The 19,581-nt window shown below is 39.1% G+C and overlaps 2 protein-coding genes across 2 annotated transcripts in view; one reads left to right on the forward strand and one right to left on the reverse strand.

The window, feature by feature from the left end:
- Positions 1 to 19,581, reverse strand: part of GIGYF2 (GRB10 interacting GYF protein 2) — a 67,898-nt gene that overhangs the window by 35,688 nt on the left and 12,629 nt on the right. Inside the window, exons 5-6 of the mRNA XM_009573462.1 lie at positions 14,682 to 14,793; positions 14,088 to 14,128 (exon numbers count right to left, since the gene is read on the reverse strand). Coding sequence (XP_009571757.1) covers positions 14,088 to 14,128; positions 14,682 to 14,793 — 153 coding nt within the window. The remainder of the gene's footprint in view (positions 1 to 14,087; positions 14,129 to 14,681; positions 14,794 to 19,581) is intronic.
- KCNJ13 (potassium inwardly-rectifying channel, subfamily J, member 13) lies at positions 6,336 to 8,332 on the forward strand. Its single transcript, XM_009573461.1, has 2 exons — positions 6,336 to 6,813; positions 7,710 to 8,332. Exons 1-2 carry the CDS (start codon positions 6,336 to 6,338, stop codon positions 8,330 to 8,332), a joined length of 1,101 nt encoding a protein of 366 aa, XP_009571756.1.

The following is a 19,581-nucleotide window of genomic DNA, read 5'->3' on the forward strand; positions in this document are numbered from 1 at the left end:
TGGGACCAATACACAAGACCAGCGCAGTCCCTCTCCTGGAGCCCAGGTATTCCCCTTCTCCTGCACACAAACCCTTCAAGGACCGGTAAGTACACAAAACAATCTTAATTTTTTTTTTTTCTTTTTCTTATTGTACAATTAGAAATTGTTCTGTCATTCTTTAATCAAAGAAAGTTGTTTTCAGGGCAGAGTTTTATTTCTAAAGCTTGCTAAATTAAGAATCACCTTAAACAAAATGGTTTCTGCCTTCCCCCCCTCAAAAAGAAGAAAATGCTCTCTCAGATGACCACAGTCCTAACAGCAATCAGAGCACAACCAAAGTCATCATGCAGTATTTTTTCGGAAAGTTTTCAAGATAAACACTGCTGGAAAGACTCTGCAACGCTCTAGAAACAGGGAGCATTTGCAAGCCTCCAGCTAAGGTTACCTGTCCAAGTATTATGAAAAAATCATCCTCACCTTCTTGCTGCATTTATTATAACTCAGCATTTAACTTCAGTTCCATCACAAATTAAAGAAATGAACCTCACCTCTTCAAGCCTGCTTTTACCATATCTAACTATATCTCATGCCTTCAATCATTTTCAATCAATGCATTCTCTGCGCTTATGGACACATTGTGAGCTAGCACTGCTGCCCAGGAAACGATGCACAGGCACCAAGTATGAACTCTAATGCCCTAGAAAACTCAGTCATTCTAGACAAGCCATTGCGAAGTTCGCATCACATAGGGCAGGATTGCTCTTCAAAAACAACAAGTTCCACAAAAAAAAAGGATGGCAGCAGACTTCTATTACTGCAGCCTTACATCAAATAAAATACTCCCTCTTAACTGTAAATTTACTTCTCCACTAACAACACTTAATTTTGCATTTAAGTTTCTCTATAAGGATTTAATATATATACTAGCATATTTTAAAGCCTTAAACAACGTTTAAGCAAAGTCTTGATAAAGTTTTTCTGCTTCTCTAACGGTGGCCAGATTAGCTGGTCCATTCAGATGCTACTTCATAATCAAGAATTAGGGTTCATACAGATCCTCACAGTATTTTCAGCATGCTGTACTATGTGAAAATACATTATACACAAAATGGAGCACTACAGATGTCCCCAAAAATCAAGTATATAAGCAGCCTTGCTTTCTGTACTATAAAAAAAGACACACTCTCCCATTTTACCAAACTTTTGGGGAGGTTGGTTTTGTTTGGTGGTTTGTTTTGTTTTGGTTTTTTTTTTTAAAGTGCATTCTGTAGTAAACTGTCACAGAAGGTCAAAAGTATGAGCTCTCGCATCCTATACTTTGTGGAACTCGCTTTGAAAAGTATGGCTTGAACTCAACAAATTAAAGTTCTCATTTTTAGAAGACTGACTTATATATGTAACAAGTCCTGAACACTGTAATCTTAATTCTGCAGACTGCTCGAAAAAAACAGTTTTGTCAAACTACTCCCATTCATCTCAATGAGGCATTAGCTACAAAACCTACAGGACAAACATGTTTGAAATTTTAACCACCCTACTAACAACTGTAGCATAAGCTTTCAACTTAAAGCAGTTATTCTTACTGAATTACTTCCTATGTTTCTAAGATTGTCCCCTAATGTAAGTTGTATGATCCAGTCATGTCATCAATACTGCAAAAAACTTCATTTCCTAATATTAATGTCAGAGCATCTCAAGGATTGCCATTCAATCTAAAAATAACAATACTGACATTTTAATAGCATGAAAGTGCCTTTAAAAAAAAGGATAAACTTAGTTTGTTCTTGTTGCAAAGTGCAGAGGCAGCAACACATCTGAATGATCACAGCTTAGAGTACAGAGATGATGTTTAAATCTGAAACTAGTCCAAGATTATGTGGACCCAGGTCAAGTAAAGAGGGAATGTACACATTCCCAGAGGGGCAAGCCAGCACCACCTGGGTTCTAATAAATCTTCAACTTATGCTACAGTCGTAAGCAGGTTTTGCAGTTACTCCCACCAAACAGCAGGTCCTCTTGACTACTTTGTTGTCATAATGAAGCAGTGCACTATAAACTGCCTCAAATCCTTTCCAAGGTCAATTAAAACAGATTTTGTTAAGAGCAGAAGTTGGGCAGGTAGGGCAGAACTGCAGAAGTCTCCCCTGAACACAGTCCATGTAAAGGCATTCAAGCTCCTAAAAAGGTTGGAGGTGCATCAGTGTACCGAGCTGAAAACAGGCTGGAAGTGTCACTTTAAATGCCTTCAACAGAAGGCAAACAAAAAGAAAATGAAGGCACTGCTGCAAATGAGTCCCCCTGCAATCCTACCAGAGTCTTACAGTTGACCTTCTGCTGTCAAGAGAAATGCTAAGCAAGAGGAAAGAAGAGGAAAGCAACATGGTGGCATGAAGCAGCAATGTAACAAAGAGCTGTTACAACACAAGGAAAAAGATCTCAATCAAAAAGGCAAAGCATGGGAGATCAGTGTGCTGGATCATGAATTTCAGAAATGCAAGCAATATCCTAGAGCTGTAAGGCAAAGTTTTATGACGCATAAATCATTAGCAAGCCAGGTCAGTTTAGAACCTGTCTGACTGCTAGGAAAAGGGAAACTGTGACTTTGATTTAAAAAGGTGGTATTCACCCTATCTTGACTTGTCTTGGAAGAGTGTATAGAAGAAAGAAGCCAGAATGAGGCACAATGATGGTAAAGAAATTAAAAAAAAGCTAAGAACTGACATACACACGGGAGTTGGCAATAACCATTTAATTTTCAATAGACTGGAAACAGGAAGGATTAGACACACTGAATGCATGATAAAAGACTAGTCAACACGTCAAAAGAGGTTTAGAAAAGTCATTTCTGACAGTTCCTGTCTTTCCAGTCAAGGGCTATCAGCTGGGAGATGGAAGGAGAAGGAACACCCCAAAGCTATAACAGTTTCACAAGTCAGGAACCAGGAAAAGCAAAACCAGACAAACAGCGTAACATAAAGGTTAAGAGATTACATTAGACAAATCTGGATTAGAAACACAGTACGTATTTAGCAGTGGGGACGAGCATTCTCCAACAAACAATTTTTCAAGTCAAAGTTGAATGTCTTTCCTAAAACATACACTGTTTGAAACTGGGATTAGTGTGGGGACATCAAGGACCATGCCGAGCAGGGGATCGGATCAGATGGTCCAAATCGTACTTTACAATTTCATTAATTTATCACTAAGAAGGAAAGAAGGTATTTATACAGTGAGCAAGGAAAGGAGTAGACAGAAGACAGTAATTCTTTTTAAATTCAAAGTCACATCTATTCTTAAATTGAGACTGCTTTTGAGAATACAAAGGACCAATCCTCCAGCCCGAGTAAACTATTTCTCACAGGGCAGTTGTTCTTTCACTTCTTATTCTAAACCAACTGCATGGCTCTCTGAGCCTATCTGCAGTTTCTTACCCATTTTTCCTACCCCAAGAAGTTGAGGCTTGTGGCTCTTAAAGCCATCAATAGCTTTTGCAAAAAAAACAGTTTTGGAACTGAAGCTTACACACTTCCAAAGCTATCGCTGCCATCAAATTAGATACCTAATATTTTAAACAGTCCCAGACAAGAAAAATCAGAAGCTTGTATCAAATGAGACCAAAGCAGTAACCTGGTTAACCTCAGCAGGCAAATTTCCCTGCTGGGAGTCTCAAGGAGCAGAGGCACAGCAATGTTGTGAGATGTGCTGCTGGGGGCTAATGGAGGTTTTCTTTCTCAAGTACCTTCGAAATCTGTCAGTAATGGATCCTCCACCACAGAAAACATCCCAAACAACCTGACAGTGAACAGACTGAATTTTTTCAGAGCTTTAAGTCAACATTAAGGGATTAATCACCACCCCACAAAGCTCCTTAATCAACAAAATTGAGACCCTGCAACACTGATAGTATTTTGCTCTGAGTAAAGTCTGTGGCGCTCAAGCATGCTACCTTAGCACTGATGTGTGGAAGATCTGAAGTGTAGCCAAGAAAAATGTACCACATTAAGTATGTTTTTCCTTTTTCTCTTAATGTATGTAACACTGTAGAAAAAGGTTTCTGTCACCAATCAGTCAGTATCATATTCATTCTCACAGCATATGTTTGTTTTGCAAACCCAAATTACTTGCAGTCTATGAAGCGGATGCTGCCCTCAAAGTACCATGAGAATTTACACAAACACACTAGTTTTGTTTTTTAGTTTTGTGTTTTGTTGTTGGTTTGGTTTTTTTCCAAGAATGCATGATGTTTACACCCAGAGGCATTTTGTTCTAAGTGTTCTCCTCTACTCAAACAAGGGAGTGCTTCTTGTGAGTACTGCTTATTCTAAGATGATAAAACCAAGGCATTGTCCACAGCTCATTTTGAGCCCCATCATCCCTCCCATTCAGAGATGCCCATTTTCCAGCTCCTTCAAGGCATCCAGAAGGGCTCTTCTAAATCTTAGCACAAGGACTCTGCTCTACAGACAAGTCACTAATCATCTGGTTCGTGAAGCATTTAAAATCCTATTCAGATTATTGTAAATTCCACAACAGTGCAGCAAGACTGAAAACTGTCTTTTAGAGAGCTATATAGTAGACCAAAGATCAAACTCAGATGAAGGTGGGGGGTCATGCTATAAACTGAATAGACTATGATCAGAATCCCTCAAGAAAAGTAGTCTGGTACTACTGACCAGGAGAATCTCAGTAAGCCCACTGTATTCTTTGGCACAGGGCGCAGTTTCAAAATACTCCTTCTAGGAGATGCGAATTGGAAAACAAAAACGAGGGGAAAAACACCAAATTCCACTCAGGCCATCATCTACCTCCTTTGACTACAGCATGGATAGAAGAAATAGCTGGATGGCTTTAAGAACCTACAGAAGGAAAGAAAAATGAAAATTTAGCTAAATATTCACTGTGATGTCAATTCTCACACTTCAGTATGCATCAAGCACAAGTAAAAGCAAAGGAGAATGTTCTGTAATTACTGAAATTTTGTATCAAGATCAAGTAAACAGTCATGAAAACTGCTGGTTTACAGGATCAAAGATCACAAGAAAGATTTTTACCTTTCATAAATTCATTCTGAAGTTCAGGATCCTTAGATCTAATGCGTTTCAAGATAAAACTAAGACAGCACTCTTGGGCCAATTCCTCTAGCCTGTTTGTACACTTGTATTATACACTGAAATAGCCATAATTCAGAGAAAGGTCAAAATTGATAGGAAACCAACAAAATGGACTAAATACACTATGTATAATTATGATTTGCAAAATTTACATATATTTTTTAAATCCTCTGTTCTACAAACAAGCTTCCTCACAACCTTCTTTAAGTAGGTTGTACACATTATGAAGTCCCTATTTTACATAAATCTGTATTTAATTTTAACCTGTCCCAGGTGAACTTTAATCATTATTTATAACATTTACGAATTTGAGTGGCCAGTGTCTTTTCAGAAGACACTCAGCATCTCTGACGAGTTTGGCAAGTTTTGAGGTTTAAAAGTAAACAAAGAAGCCTAACATGTCAAATACCTACAAGCATCCATTTTGCTTCCCACATTTGCAATTCCACCTTCACCCCCTAATTCCCATACACTTGCTGTCCTATTTTCTTATTTGGTCACTAGTAAAAAATATACTCCTTAGGCAGACTAGACTTCAAATTATGCCACAGTATATTTCCAGTATTGGTCTCCTGCCCTCTTTTTACCCGATCCTTACATAAACAGCCTCAGACTCCCAGAAGCAGCTCTGCCCTGAATATTGTAATTCTGCTTAACTGGACATGGTGGGTGCAGACAGCAGTCATTTCCTGAGCTAGGAAAGTCTGAAAGGGCTATTAGGTAAACTACAGCATTCCCCTAAAATGCATAAACATGTTAGAGAAATAATATAATAAACATTATTTCCATAGTACTATTGTTAGTGGTATTCCTAATAGTATCTGTAAACTATTACACTCTGCTACAAAGAAGTTACAAACACTGATATAATCAGACAAAATTTAGTTTCTTTTCAGATACAGTATGCCTAATCCCATCCCACTCAACCCTAAAGAATTAAAGCATGCGACTCAAATGTAAATTTAGGAAAGTATGAAAGTTATATTTAAACAACTAAGCAGGGAAAATTTGAGTAGTAGTCAGATTTTTAAACTTAATCTTTTTTAGCAAAGTATTACCACAAACTGGTAAATTCCTCTCCCGGCTCCTGACTTAATCTTCTCTGGATTGCAATGTATAAGCCCTCCTTTGTTGGCTACAGTATTTCAACCCCTGCTGATGTGTCAAAAACTGTGAACGTTAGGCAAAATACAAATATGCTGCATTATATCACATTTTTTCCTTTTTTCTCTTTTCTAGAAGATGACAACAGATATGATAGAGAGCAATAACACCAAATCCAGTGCTCCCCTCCTGACCCAAAGATACCTGAGGATGGTGACCAAGGACGGACACAGCACATTCCAGATGGATGGTACCCAAGGAAAAGGTCTGGCATACCTCCGAGATGCATGGGGAATATTAATGGACATGCGCTGGAGATGGATGATGCTTGTCTTTTCTGCTTCTTTTGTCATTCACTGGCTAGTCTTTGCAGTGCTTTGGTATTTGCTGGCTGAGATGAATGGGGACCTGGAGCTGGACCATGATGCTCCACCTGACAACCACACTATATGTGTCAAGTACATCACCAGCTTTACAGCTGCTTTCTCCTTCTCACTGGAGACGCAACTCACAATTGGTTACGGCACTATGTTCCCAAGTGGGGACTGTCCCAGTGCTATTGCACTGCTTGCAATTCAGATGGTCCTGGGGCTCATGCTGGAAGCCTTCATCACAGGTAATCGTTCATATTTAATCTTTAAATAGAATAGGTGTAACAATTAGATTTAAGAAATGGAGCTAGAAATAAATAGTGATCACACTGATAATCTGAAAGAACAATTAAGTCAGTCACTATGAGGATGATGAGATTTCAGCTATGTAATAGTAAAAGTTAAACACCTTTCATCAACAAAAACCATAAATTAGGTGGTATTAAGATTTGGACTTGAGAGTTCCACTATTCATTGGACAATACTTGTGGCAGATCCCCACTTACCACTCTCAATCACTTATTTCTTATACCGTTATCTCTCCAAGTTTTTTCCATGGAATTACAATACTTAAAGTCAATTTGTTTTGATTTTAAGGTTTACTTTTGTCTAGCTGAAGTATTTTTGTTGATCTTTAACTCAGTGTTTAAGTATTCCTCAGTACCTGATGTAATGAAAATTGTAAAACAATGTCAGTTATTTCGAGGTATTTTAAGTTACTTAAAATAATTTTCAGGTTTAAGTATTTCAAAAGACTTTAAAAATACACAGGTTAGTTTACTGTCTATTAAGAAAGAGCTCCTCCAGGGGTAGCATGCCAAGATCAGGTACTATTACCAATTACAGTAAATCAGGTCAAGCTAACAGCTCTCCTTCCTACAGCTACAGTTCACTCTCCAAATATTAATACGTGAGCATAGTTTAGAAAAAGAAGCATTTTGGGAAAGCTATACTTTTTAAACAAAAACTGGTTAGTGTGATGCCAGCCTAGCAGTTTTCAAACATGCAGGCTGAGGCTAGAAAGACCATGTCCACCCAAGCCTGCTTCTGTTCCTTTGGAGTGTTTCACAGAGCGTGGAGGCTGCAGGGAATCAACCCAGGCACAGTGCTCGTATTCAGTTTGTTCTTTTCCATGATGCAGGTGCTTTCGTGGCAAAGATCGCCCGACCAAAGAATCGGGCATTCTCCATCCGCTTCACCCGCTCTGCCGTAGTGACACACACCGAGGGGAAGCCATACCTTATGTTCCAGGTGGCCAACACACGCTCCAGCCCACTGACTAGTGTCCAGGTTTCTGCTATACTTTACCAAGAACAAGAGAATGGGCAGCTGCACCAAACTAGTATCGACTTCCACCTAGACAGCGTTACTTTGGATGAGTGTCCTTTTTTCATCTTTCCACTGACCTACTACCATTCAATCACTCCATCCAGCCCCCTGGCTGCTCTCCTCCAAAGAGAAGCTGCTCACCATTTTGAGCTGGTCGTCTTTCTGTCAGCCGTGCAGGAGGGCACAGGAGAAATGTGTCAAAGGAGAACATCTTACCTCCCCTCAGAGATCATGCTGTACCATCGCTTCGCCTCTGTGCTAGCCCGCAATGCCAAAGGTGAATATCAGATCAAGATGGAGAATTTTGACAAGACTATTCCTGAGCTCCCAGCTGCGGCTGACTCAAAGAGTCCAAAAAGGACTGACAAGGAGATCCGCATCAATGGACAGCACGCCGACAGCTTCCAGCTCTCTGAGACTGGCCTCACAGAATAGAGAGAACAGACTTTGAACTTTGTGCTTTTTTAATTATTATTACATTAAACTTTCAGGTTCCATTTACAACCTTCCTTCCTTGCCTGCCCTGCCATCTTCTAGTGATCTTTCTCTTGTACTCCCATACTTTTGATACAAACATGATATGCAGAGTAAAGAGAACTGGTGTGCCCATGTAAGCTGAGGAGAGGGTGGATTAACCACGCAGGACAAAGTCAGGTACAAGAATCACAGTACTAATTCTTGGAAATTAAAAGAGCTACCTGCTGAATTCACCAGACTATGATTAAAGCCGCACTGACCCTGAAAGGAGAGACCTATTCTATGATTTCTATCAGTTTTCAGATGGCTGAATTCACTCTTAGAAAGGACTGCCAATCTCTCATGGCAGTGAAAAGCACTCCTGCTGTGCTTATTAAGCAAAATTGTAAATACTAACTGTACTTCTTCATTCTGCCAAATAAGAGAACATCTCATTTCAAGACAGGTCTATGAAGACACTATCAAAAAAATCTTGATGTATACGACAAATGCTGCAGTGGAATTTTTTTCATATTTGGAAACACCGAATAAATTATTTAGCAGTGGAAAACAGACTATTCTAAATGAATTAATGTACTACTTTTTTTTTTGAAATGACCATACATTCCACATGTTCTCACATTTGCGCTGCTTGTCTCAAGTAGATCTGACCCAGAAGGATGCACTATATACATGAGAAGAACTGCATCCATTTATATTTTATGCTTTTTAACACCAGTATTTGCCTGTACACACAGAACAAAAATATTTAGAGACATTTGAATCAATTTTAAAATAAAAAATTAAAACAAACTATACATGAGACTTCTGTATTTAAGTGCCTCATAAACCTATTGCAATTAAGACACCGTTCCGAAGCTCCTAAATAATTTAAGAAGCTAAAGTATAAACAGAATGATGGATAATTATTTCCAAGCTCTCAACAAAAGCAGTACCTATTACGTGTTCATACTTGAACAGTCAAGTATCAAAATAAAGTAGAAGTTATCTTTCAAAGACTTATCCCAGAAACCAAGATGGCATAAATAGCAACTTTCATTGACAACAGCACAATACACTACCAAATATGCTTCCTTTTAACTTCTCTGAAGTGATGAGCAGCAGGAAAAATGGTCTCAAGCTACCTGATGAGACACTGTTTAACTGACTTCTTCTCAAGCCTCAAAACTCTTAACTGAAGTGTGTTCACAACCCGAAAGAGGTTACCAAAAAACTACTTTGTTTTAGGGTCTGGGGAAATGGGAAGCAGCGCCATAGAAGCATTTCACACAGGGAAGGGCAACGAGGCAGAATGTGCACGTTTTCATTGCAATTCAGCTCTTGTTCCAAAATTGTTCAAGTATTGCCTCCCCACATTCCAGACCTCAGACAGATTTGGTTTTATCACAGATACTCTCAAAATCTCTTTTTTAAAACTTAATTTTATATAAAAGCATTCATGAATATTGTGGAGCTTGGAGAGCAACACACTATCAAGTTACATTGCCTTCATCCCTACTTTTCTTAGCTGTTGACCCATATGCAGCCTAAAGATCCCTTTTCTACCTTCATATCAGTACCAATAATTTTTAAGTATTTCTTGCAAGTGTTATTTCCACGTTCTCTACCAATATAAGACATTGAGAAGAGTCCTACAAATTAAGAACCAGTGCAAGAGCAGTAGAACAGATTCCTGTGTCAAGTCTGAAACAACCATTTAGGAAAAAAGAGCAGTATTCTGTGTGAGGTGTTGTTTTTTCCTACGTATCACATACTCCAGTCTTGGATAAGCCAATTGTTCTAAAATTCAGATGCATAATCCCAACAGGACAGTACTATAATCTCGCCATTTAGAGCCAAAGCTATAAAAAGCTATTTCTAATTTCAATTAACTTCTAATCAAACTGTGGGCTGCTTTGTTTGGTTTCCAAATGACTTGATACTTTAAAGTTGTCCTGATTTTTAAATCATTTTCTATTTATAGCTTTGGTTTAAAAGGGGGTACAACAGCAAGTATTAAAAAAAAAATATGTTTAGTATACACTAAATGCAATCTTCAAATACTGTATTTTGGAATGTAAAGCTGAAGAATACTGCAGAAGCAAGTTAGACAGACAAACACAACTGTGTAGTTATTACTTCAGAACAGCTGCAGAACAAGGGTTAGACAAAACACCTCTATTGCTTTTACAGTTCCAGAGAACTGGTGAACCATGGATGTCTCAAAGTATTGGAAATATGCCACGGCCAAAATTGGAATACAAGCCTAGAAAAATTGCTTATGGGCTCTGATGCAACAAAATTGCGCTCTACACTTTGACTAACATTGCAAGAGGAAGCTGCTGATGAACCTTCTTTGGATATACTTCTTGATAGCGAGGTAGGGAAGAAAAACAAACTAGGCAGAGTAAGGGAAAGTGCAACTCAAAGAAACTCAACATCCTCTTTATAGTCACTTCAACACCCTTTTTATATTCAAGTCGTCTTAACCTAACCAAAAAATACACATTAAACAAAACTCAATCAGGTTCCACAACTGACTTACTAAATGTCTTGTTTAATCTACATTACAATTATTTACTACCAGTGTGTAATTGCTGGCAACTAATCAAATCCCCTCAGCTACTAAGCTGGTATTAGTCAAGAGGCTGCACAGAAAATTAAGCAGCTTTTGTGCAGTTCTAAAAGACAGCCATGATCAAGAAAACAGCTTGCTCATTTTCTTTGCTAATGGCCTCAGCCTTCCAGAAGCGATTTGGGTTCTCAGTGAAGTCTGTCAGAACCATGACAATCTGGAACAGAAACTTGCAAATACTTTGTGCGTCTTCAATTTGCATGCTGAAACTAGGAACAGATATTGTTTATGTTGAGAATCAGTCAAATGTGAACTTGCAAACCGTTGTGAGCACTGAAAAAGCAATCATTAATTTTTAAGAACAGCATATTGATCATATTTGAGAAGTAATTATTTGTTGAAGGTCTATTACTTTTTTAATGTCATGATTTTTAATTGAGGGCTTCTTGCATTGTCATCCATTATGAATGCCCAGAAGAGTTTAATATTTGATCTCTTATTAATTCTGTAATCTGATCACCCTGAACAAAGAATATGAAAAAGCTGGCAACTCAGTAAATGATGTAATTTGAGGCTAATCCAAGGCCCTACGAAAGAGCAATGAAAAACTGAAGCACAATAAAGTTACAGAATAAAATCCTGAACTAAGGAATTTAACCAGGGTAACAGAAACCAATAAATGTATCTGCTAAAGCATGTTAGCCTGAATTATAAACTGCATGTCAACTCACTCCTTGATCTTTCTGCTTTCACTGCTTTGTGTGGTATACTAGTGCTTGGTATTAACCCGGGACTTCTTTTGGCACATTTGTATCCCTATCTCACACTCAAAATGTTTTGTCATTGGAAAGCCTTTACATTAACAGTAACTTTGTTCATTAATCAAGGCTTGAGTCAAAACAGACCAACACCTTCTGTTAACATTTTTGTGCTCTCCACCTTATTTCTCTTTGAAGGGCAAGAGGAGAGAAATGGTCCTCCCACTTACTGGGACATTAATCGCTAACATATCAATATGCAAACATAAATTACTATTGTTAAAATATTTTTTTAATGTTAAAACTTCAGAAAGATTGCAGGCCTCTTGCCTCTGTCATATTGTGCTACAGAGCTTTTAGCCAAATAAGATCAAACTAGAAAAGAAATAGAACGAGAGACTTAAGAGGAGCAATCAGGTACTACAGAAAGCTTCAGGATTTGAGAATAAGCACACCATCCCTGACAATGAACCAGGACTTCCAAGAACGCCCACGGGGACACCATCTTCTCTAGAAAATTGTTCCAGTAGAGGCATTCCAAAGTCCTGATCACTAGTAGTTGCTACAAACAAGATATGCTCTATGCTAGCTGAAGCATTAATCCCCATGTTCAGGCAGAAGTCAGCTTCAGTAAGGACATCTTGCATACTGTAAATTCTTCTCAATTTCAACTAAGAGATACATCTCATCCTAAACTGACATGCAATATTTTTATCACAGTCTTAATCAGAAGTGTGGTACATTCCATAGTCTGGATCTGGAAGTGTTGTAATTTTATCACAAGAACAGGAAGGAGCTAAATAAGTAAAATGGAATCAACTGTGGTAGATATTACTTTTACATCCATTTGTCTTTTGTAAAAAAATGCAGTCCTGAAATCTCAATAGTACTTATTTTTTCCTATTTTCATTTTTTTCCAAAAGGTCTCTGAATATAAAGACACACTGAAAGTCCAAAGTTTCACTACTGGCATTTAAAGATGGACAATCTCAGACCAATCTCAAATTATTTTTAGAAGTAACCTCTTTTTAAGGAAAACAATGAGGAAAACAAGCAACATCTTAGTTTTGTGTTAACTTTCAACTTAAAAAGCAGAAAAATAAAAGCACTCTTTAAGATATATGAAAATCAATTCCTTCACGGAAAGAGGATTGGGAGGGCTTTGAAAGCAAACATGGTAATTTAAAACTCCTAAGGCATGTGCCACCATGGTAATCTGGAAGATTACTAAAATGGCAATTTATGCTACTCTCACTAAAAAAATATTGACAGCTAAGCAGGGATTAAAACACACTCCTGTCAACTTTTAATTGCAACTGAATCTCTTTGGTTTTGTTTGTCCTGAAATTCAACCTGCAATTGTCTTTTCTGACCTAGCTTTATCAATATGTTCACTAAGGAGGATATTTAGCCAAGAGTCCTTCAGCAAAGACCAAAAGATCCTCTGGGTCCTAAAAAGACTCATTGCCAGCAAGCTTTTACTAGTACAAAACCTCTCACTAAGCACAGCTGTGGCACATGCATGTGGAAACATGCCATAGAGAAAGAGCAAGGTCATACCACAGAACAATCAATGCATGACCCCACAAAGCAGAAAATCACTGCAGTTACCATATAACCAGTTGATAGATGAGAACTTCCTTGAATGTTCTTACCACTCTCAGAATACAGATTTCACCTAAATGGGTATGTTCCATCTCCAAGATGACAACCCACTCCAATTCAAGTTCAGCTGAATGTTCAGACAGACATACTGGGTCCCAACTAAGGATTCAGTATTCTGCCTGAACGTGGCCAATGTGAAACATTAAAGAAAGAGAATAGGAGAGCAATGGCAGAGGTGGGGACCAGATGATAACCTGAATGTATGATGTATGAAGATTTGCATGATGACTTAAGCTAACCTGACAGACAGTAAATCCATCAGCATGGGAACCTCAGAACATTGCTGCTGGGATCTACCTCACACTAGCAAGCATTTGAAAAAATTAACAGTTCACATGGTCCAGAAGTCCTAGTTACCAAAATAGCACATACCAGGAATGTTTAAAAGCTGCACTGAAAAGGCACAGCATACCTGTTAATCAGTACAGGCTCATTTCACAGAAGTAAAGGAATTTAGTTCCAGCTGTAGACATCACATCTTAATTGAATAAACAGAACCTCCTTATTGCAGATTTTTCTTATCTAAAACATTTAAATGTCTAATAGTGAAAACAACACAAAATAAGAAAAACAACACTTTCAGAACACATTTCGGTAACCTGGCACAGTATTATGAAACTTGTATCAACAATATTCTTGGAGCAGTAAGAAAGGTTTATGTACATATAGGTCCCTTCCCCAAAACACACCCTGCTCCTCCCTCCCACTTTCTGCCCATACAGTAACAAAACCATACCTGGATCTTTTCGCCCTGGTTTTTCAAAGCGTCTGTCTCCCCTAGAAAGGCAGAATAGAAGTTTCAAATAAGGTTTTGGAACTACTCAACTCATTTTAGGTATGGATTTTTTTTTTTTTTTAAACTTGGTAGGGGGCTTTTTTAAAATCAGAGATTGATGGACAGTATCTTTAAAAGCCCAAGTGACAATTGAAATTTTCAGGAACACTGATACGCACACAGCCTTTGGCAACTAGGTATGTTTTGAAATGTGACCCTAAGTGCTGTCAACAATGTTGAGACTAAAACTGAAGCAAATCCTTTAGCAATCTGTATTTTCACCCATCATTTCCACTGCAACTGTCATAATTATATTCTCACAAAGTAGTTCCTTCTTCCCATGAACTCAGCAGAAAAATTCTTTGCAAAAATGCTCTTTTACTTGCTCTGAGTTTCTAGAAACATTACTGTGTTAAGTCCATCTTAGAATTTCAGACACTCCACTCACAGATACACCTAATCACCTTTCCTAAAGTGTTTTTATGAAGTCAAAAGGCACAAATGGAAGCTGAGCAGATGTACGTAAAAAAACTTAAAGGGCTAGAGTTCTGTTACCTTTCCTCCCAACTCTGTGATCTGTGCATTTCCCTGCCCCCTCCTCGCCCAAATCCACCCTCCACTTCATCAAAACTTCTTTGGTAGAAACCGCTTTCTCCTCGGCCTCTGCCTGAAAAGACAAAAACACACAAGTGTTTGTACAAATCATAACAGAAGTTGAAAGAATCAGGTAGGTTTCCCTTTCCTGGTGTCCTTGTGAACTAATCTTGCAGTCTTAAGCCCCAGTGAAATTATCTGGGGCAAAGGGAAAAAGGAACAAAGACTGAAGAAAGAGTCTTATGTAAAAATTCTTATCAAGAAGCACAAGATCAGACAGAACAGGCAAACAATTCTGAAATAAATACTATGCAGAAAAACACAGAAAACAGATACTTACCCAACAGAAATTACCAAACAAGGATGCATTGTTCACACAACATGTGTACTTTACACTCATAAAAATCAGATTGCTTTTAACAGCGGAATCCAGTATAATGGTACTGCGCTGCAGATGTACTCATAATTACTGCTGTCAAGGTTAATAAAGGAGAAGGAAGCTTCACCACTATTAAGTTCTAGTGATTCCCAGCAGACATCTCCCCCAGGAGCAGTGGGGAGAAAAGAAGGATCACAGGATGGGTATAGGCAGGACAGATACAGAATAAAAATAATCCTCCTCACTTTTTCAAGAAATCATTCTCCGTAGGTGGCTACCAAGTATCAAGCCTCAAGCCAAAAAGTTACAGATGTATCCTCAAGTAAAGCATCTTGAAGCACATCTTCAGTGTTTGGGTAGGCGTGGGGTGTTTGGTTAAAAAAAAAAGAAAACAAGAAAAAAAGAAAAAACACAACAGAAAAACACCACCCACACACATCCCCAGACCTTCGAGATAGTTTCCAGCACCGGTTAGATTAATGGCTGGGGTGAAGCTTCCAGATCTACAAAAGATAACACTGCTTCACAAAGTGCTACAGCAGAAGAAATGGGAGGTTTTTATCAACTAACTTAACATTTCAAGGATCTCATGGAAAGTGAAATACATCAATCAGCTGGTTGTCAGGATAATGCCTTTCCTACATACACATGCAGTCTCTATAGTAAAGTCCAAGAACCCAAAAAGCACCTGATAAAGGGAATTTTCAGCTGTGAAACTACCACAAACCTCAATTCTTTCATATTTCTCTCTTCCTGGCTTCAAGAAAACAAACACCTCAAAGGATGAGGTACAAACCTGGCCAGGGATCCGGAGGAATAAGACATAATGACCAAATGAAACAGGAAATAAACACCTTGAGAATGGACCACAGTCTCTGTAGTCTTCTGAATAAAGTAATGATAACAAGCCTCTACATATAAAATCTAAAGATCCCTGGGGATGCATCAAGGAATTGTGCTGTATTTCAGTGTCTTATCAAAAGAGGCTCTAAAAAAATAGAAATAATCAAGGCAGTTGCAACAGTTTCTCTACTATTCTACATCAAATCTCTTGCAAAAAAAGAAGTTTCTTTCCAGGCAGAGAAAAAGAAAAGTGATCCCCAGATAATGCAGTCAGGCTCCTCAAATACATACTGATTTCCTATCAGTACAGATTGCAGGGTGTATAAGGAAGCCACAAAGCTAACGTATGCACAATTTCTCCTGCTTCAGAAACAGGATTTAAACATCCTCTTCGGACAAAACTACCCTGTTCCTAGCACCAGCAAAGCAGTTCAGTGGCAGACTTCCTTGTCACAGAGATGCGGACTTCCTTACCACAGAGTTTTGGGGATGCTTAAGTTCAGATGGAGACTGGACAAACTCATAAAAGATAAACAACACTGAGATTCACTAAACACAGAGACCACATCTGGTTCAGGAAATACACTGAGCTGCAAATGTCTGGAAGCTGAGCATATACGTGATGCTTCTTCATTTTTGTATTTTTACACAGCCCTTATTCTCTTGCCAAGGTGTCTTCTTTTGGCTGTTGCTAGAGACAGACTACTGAGTTAAACCAGCCCTTGCCTGATTCAGCTTAGCTGTTCTTACACAAACTCAGGTGGAGACAGAGGAGTTGACTGAGCACTCAAGGCAAGAGAGGAGAGATTAGTATCAGATCTATGGCTGTACTAGAAACAGAAATATAGAATCGGAGAATCATAGAATGATAGAATCATTAAGGTTGGAAAAGACCTCTAAGATCATCAAGTCCAACCGTTAACCCAACACCACCATGCCCATTAAACCATGTCCCTAAGCGCCTCATCTACACGTCTTTTAAATACTTCCAGGGATGGGGACTCCACCACTTCCCTGGGCAGCCTGTTCCAAGGCCTGACCACTCTTTCAGTAAAGAAGTTTTTCCTAATGTCCAGTCTAAACCTCCCCTGGCACAACTTGAGGCCATTTCCTCTCGTCCTATCACTAGTTACTTGGCAGAAGAGACCAACCCCCACCTCGCTACAACCTCCTCTCAGGTAGTTGTAGAGCGCGATGAGGTCTCCCCTCAGCCTCCTCTTCTCCAGGCTAAACAGCCCCAGTTCCCTCAGCCGCTCCTCATAAGACTTGTTCTCTAGACCCTTCACCAGCTTCGTTGCCCTTCTCTGGACACGCTCCAGCACCTCAGTGTCCTTCTTGTAGTGAGGGGCCCAAAACTGAACACAGTACTCGAGGTGTGGCCTCACCAGGGCCGAGTACAGGGGCACGATCACCTCCCTCCTCCTGCTGGCCACACTATTTCTGATACAGAAATCATAGTGAAGATATCTTCACCATGGCAAGTCTGATACTACAAGGTTGACCATAGTCATGAGTGCCAAGTAAGTTGCAAAGGCAAGAAACAGTAAGGATGTGATACAACATTAAAAGTAGCACAATGTTTATCCAGTCAAGGCATTATGGGTCCCCTAAGATCCTGGAAAAGGACTCCAAGCTGTTATTCTTCACAAATAAAGCTCAGGAAAGTTTAAGCATCTCATGCAATGGCAATCTTTGCCTAGTTGTTTCACTACAGGAAAGCTCTCTTCCTTCCTCTCACCGGAGATAATAAAGCAAAAGCAGTTCACAAGAGAAAGCCACAGAGTCAGAACAAAGGCACTGACTCATCTCGTGTCTCTGAGGTAGTGGAGGTGGAAAGCTGCACACACTTTTCCAACAGAAACAAAACCTGTTGTCTTTTTTTGTTTTTTACAGTGAGTGACAGCAACATTTGTAGTGCTCCTCTTGCAGTGTGAGCAAGCATGAATGCACACTGATTACTGATAGCAGACACACAACTGGCAGAGCCAGAATGCTGGCGATATGGGAGATTTCATCAGCAAATAAAGCAAGTGTCCTGTATAAGGGGAAGAACAGATCAGAGTTGTTTTAACAGCAGCATGGCCTATGGCAGCTTTAAAAGTATGTGAAACAACAGCCTGAGAAACCTCTCTCCACTCTGTGTCACGGTTCATCAGTATTTCAGTTATGCTTAGCCACCAAAATGGTCTGAATTAAAAGTAACATTGCAAAAGGTCCAAACAAATGATCTCAGCAACTCAGTTTCAGGCTGCCTTTGGGGCCACAGTACTCAACTCCCAGCTTGTACTGATACCACGTAGTACCAGACAGGACCTATTTAAGCCACCTTTGCCCTGGTTGTGTTGCCACCCTCCTCCACTGCATTCTACCGTCCAGGTGCAGTAACAAGATGTGCCCATTCACAGAAGTACATGTGCAACTGCAGCAGAACCCAAGTATGCGTGAGAAGCATACTGCATTAAAAGAGATTCTACCAAGCTACAGAAGATAACTAGCTAGTTAAGGAAAACCATGGTGTACAAAGTCAGCTATTCAGCAAATATTATGTAGATGAGTGTGACCTGAAAGTGCACACTGGGACACTGGTAATAGTGATAACAGAACATACGAAAAATGCTTGCAGAGAGGATAAAACTGCACATATAAGCACACCGTTCGTCATTCTGTTTCTGCACTTCGTGGCTTTTTTTTGTGGCTAATAAATCTAGAATGACATGCTTATTTTAAATAGAATGCCACTTCCAAAAAAATGCCTGGCACATGAGGAGCAGACTTTCTAAGTGTACATGTTGCACAAAGTATTGAATGCAAAGTCAATAGATGTCAATAAACCCTTCCATTTAAGAATTGAATGGAGCAGCTGTATCACTTGTATTTGATTCATTCCTTAAAAATCTCAGAATGAGGACCTCACTGCACTGGATATTGTAATCATAACAGCCAAAAGTCTCTAACCTGAAAAACAGACAAGTCTAAATTTAAGTAAAAAATACAAGACACGAGCAAGAGGGCAAGAAGCAGCACACACTGTCATTCTAATTGTCATTACAAAAATTAAAAAAAAAAACCATAACAAGACAGCAAATTCTTGAAATTACAGCATGACTGGAGTTTAGGATCTACAATCATAGCCATAATATTGTGTGAGAAGAGCAGGATAACTGTAGTTCAACTACTGCTGTTTAGGTATGAGAACTTTCCACTTTCACACCATTTACACACTTTCCAACAGCAGCTGGACAGATTACAAAGGGGAAAGAGGGTGGGAGGGGAAAGAGCTCTAATGGGAAGCAAAGTACCCTTCATAAGGGTCTTAACCAAAAAGGAGAACAGCTACAACACAAGGTGTCTGTAAGCTTACAGCCCATTCCAGGGACTATTTAAATCTCTCCTCGTCTGAGGCTCTTATTCATGAATGTTGACATTCCAGTCCTGCCAGCACAAAGCACAGGGCTTAACTGCACACCACAGGGAGCTCCCAGGAAAACAAGTCAATTAGAAAAGAGGTCACGTGCAAGTACTTGGTTTCTTTAGAGAATATAACTTCAGAACGAAATAAAATGTTTTGGATTTATGTCTCCACACAAGACACATACAGTATTAGTGATGGCAGTTGCACACTGCAAAAGGTTTTTAACA

The sequence above is a fragment of the Fulmarus glacialis genome, unplaced genomic scaffold (genome assembly GCF_000690835.1).
Source record: "Fulmarus glacialis isolate BGI_N327 unplaced genomic scaffold, ASM69083v1 scaffold21232, whole genome shotgun sequence".
Lineage (NCBI taxonomy): Eukaryota > Metazoa > Chordata > Aves > Procellariiformes > Procellariidae > Fulmarus > Fulmarus glacialis.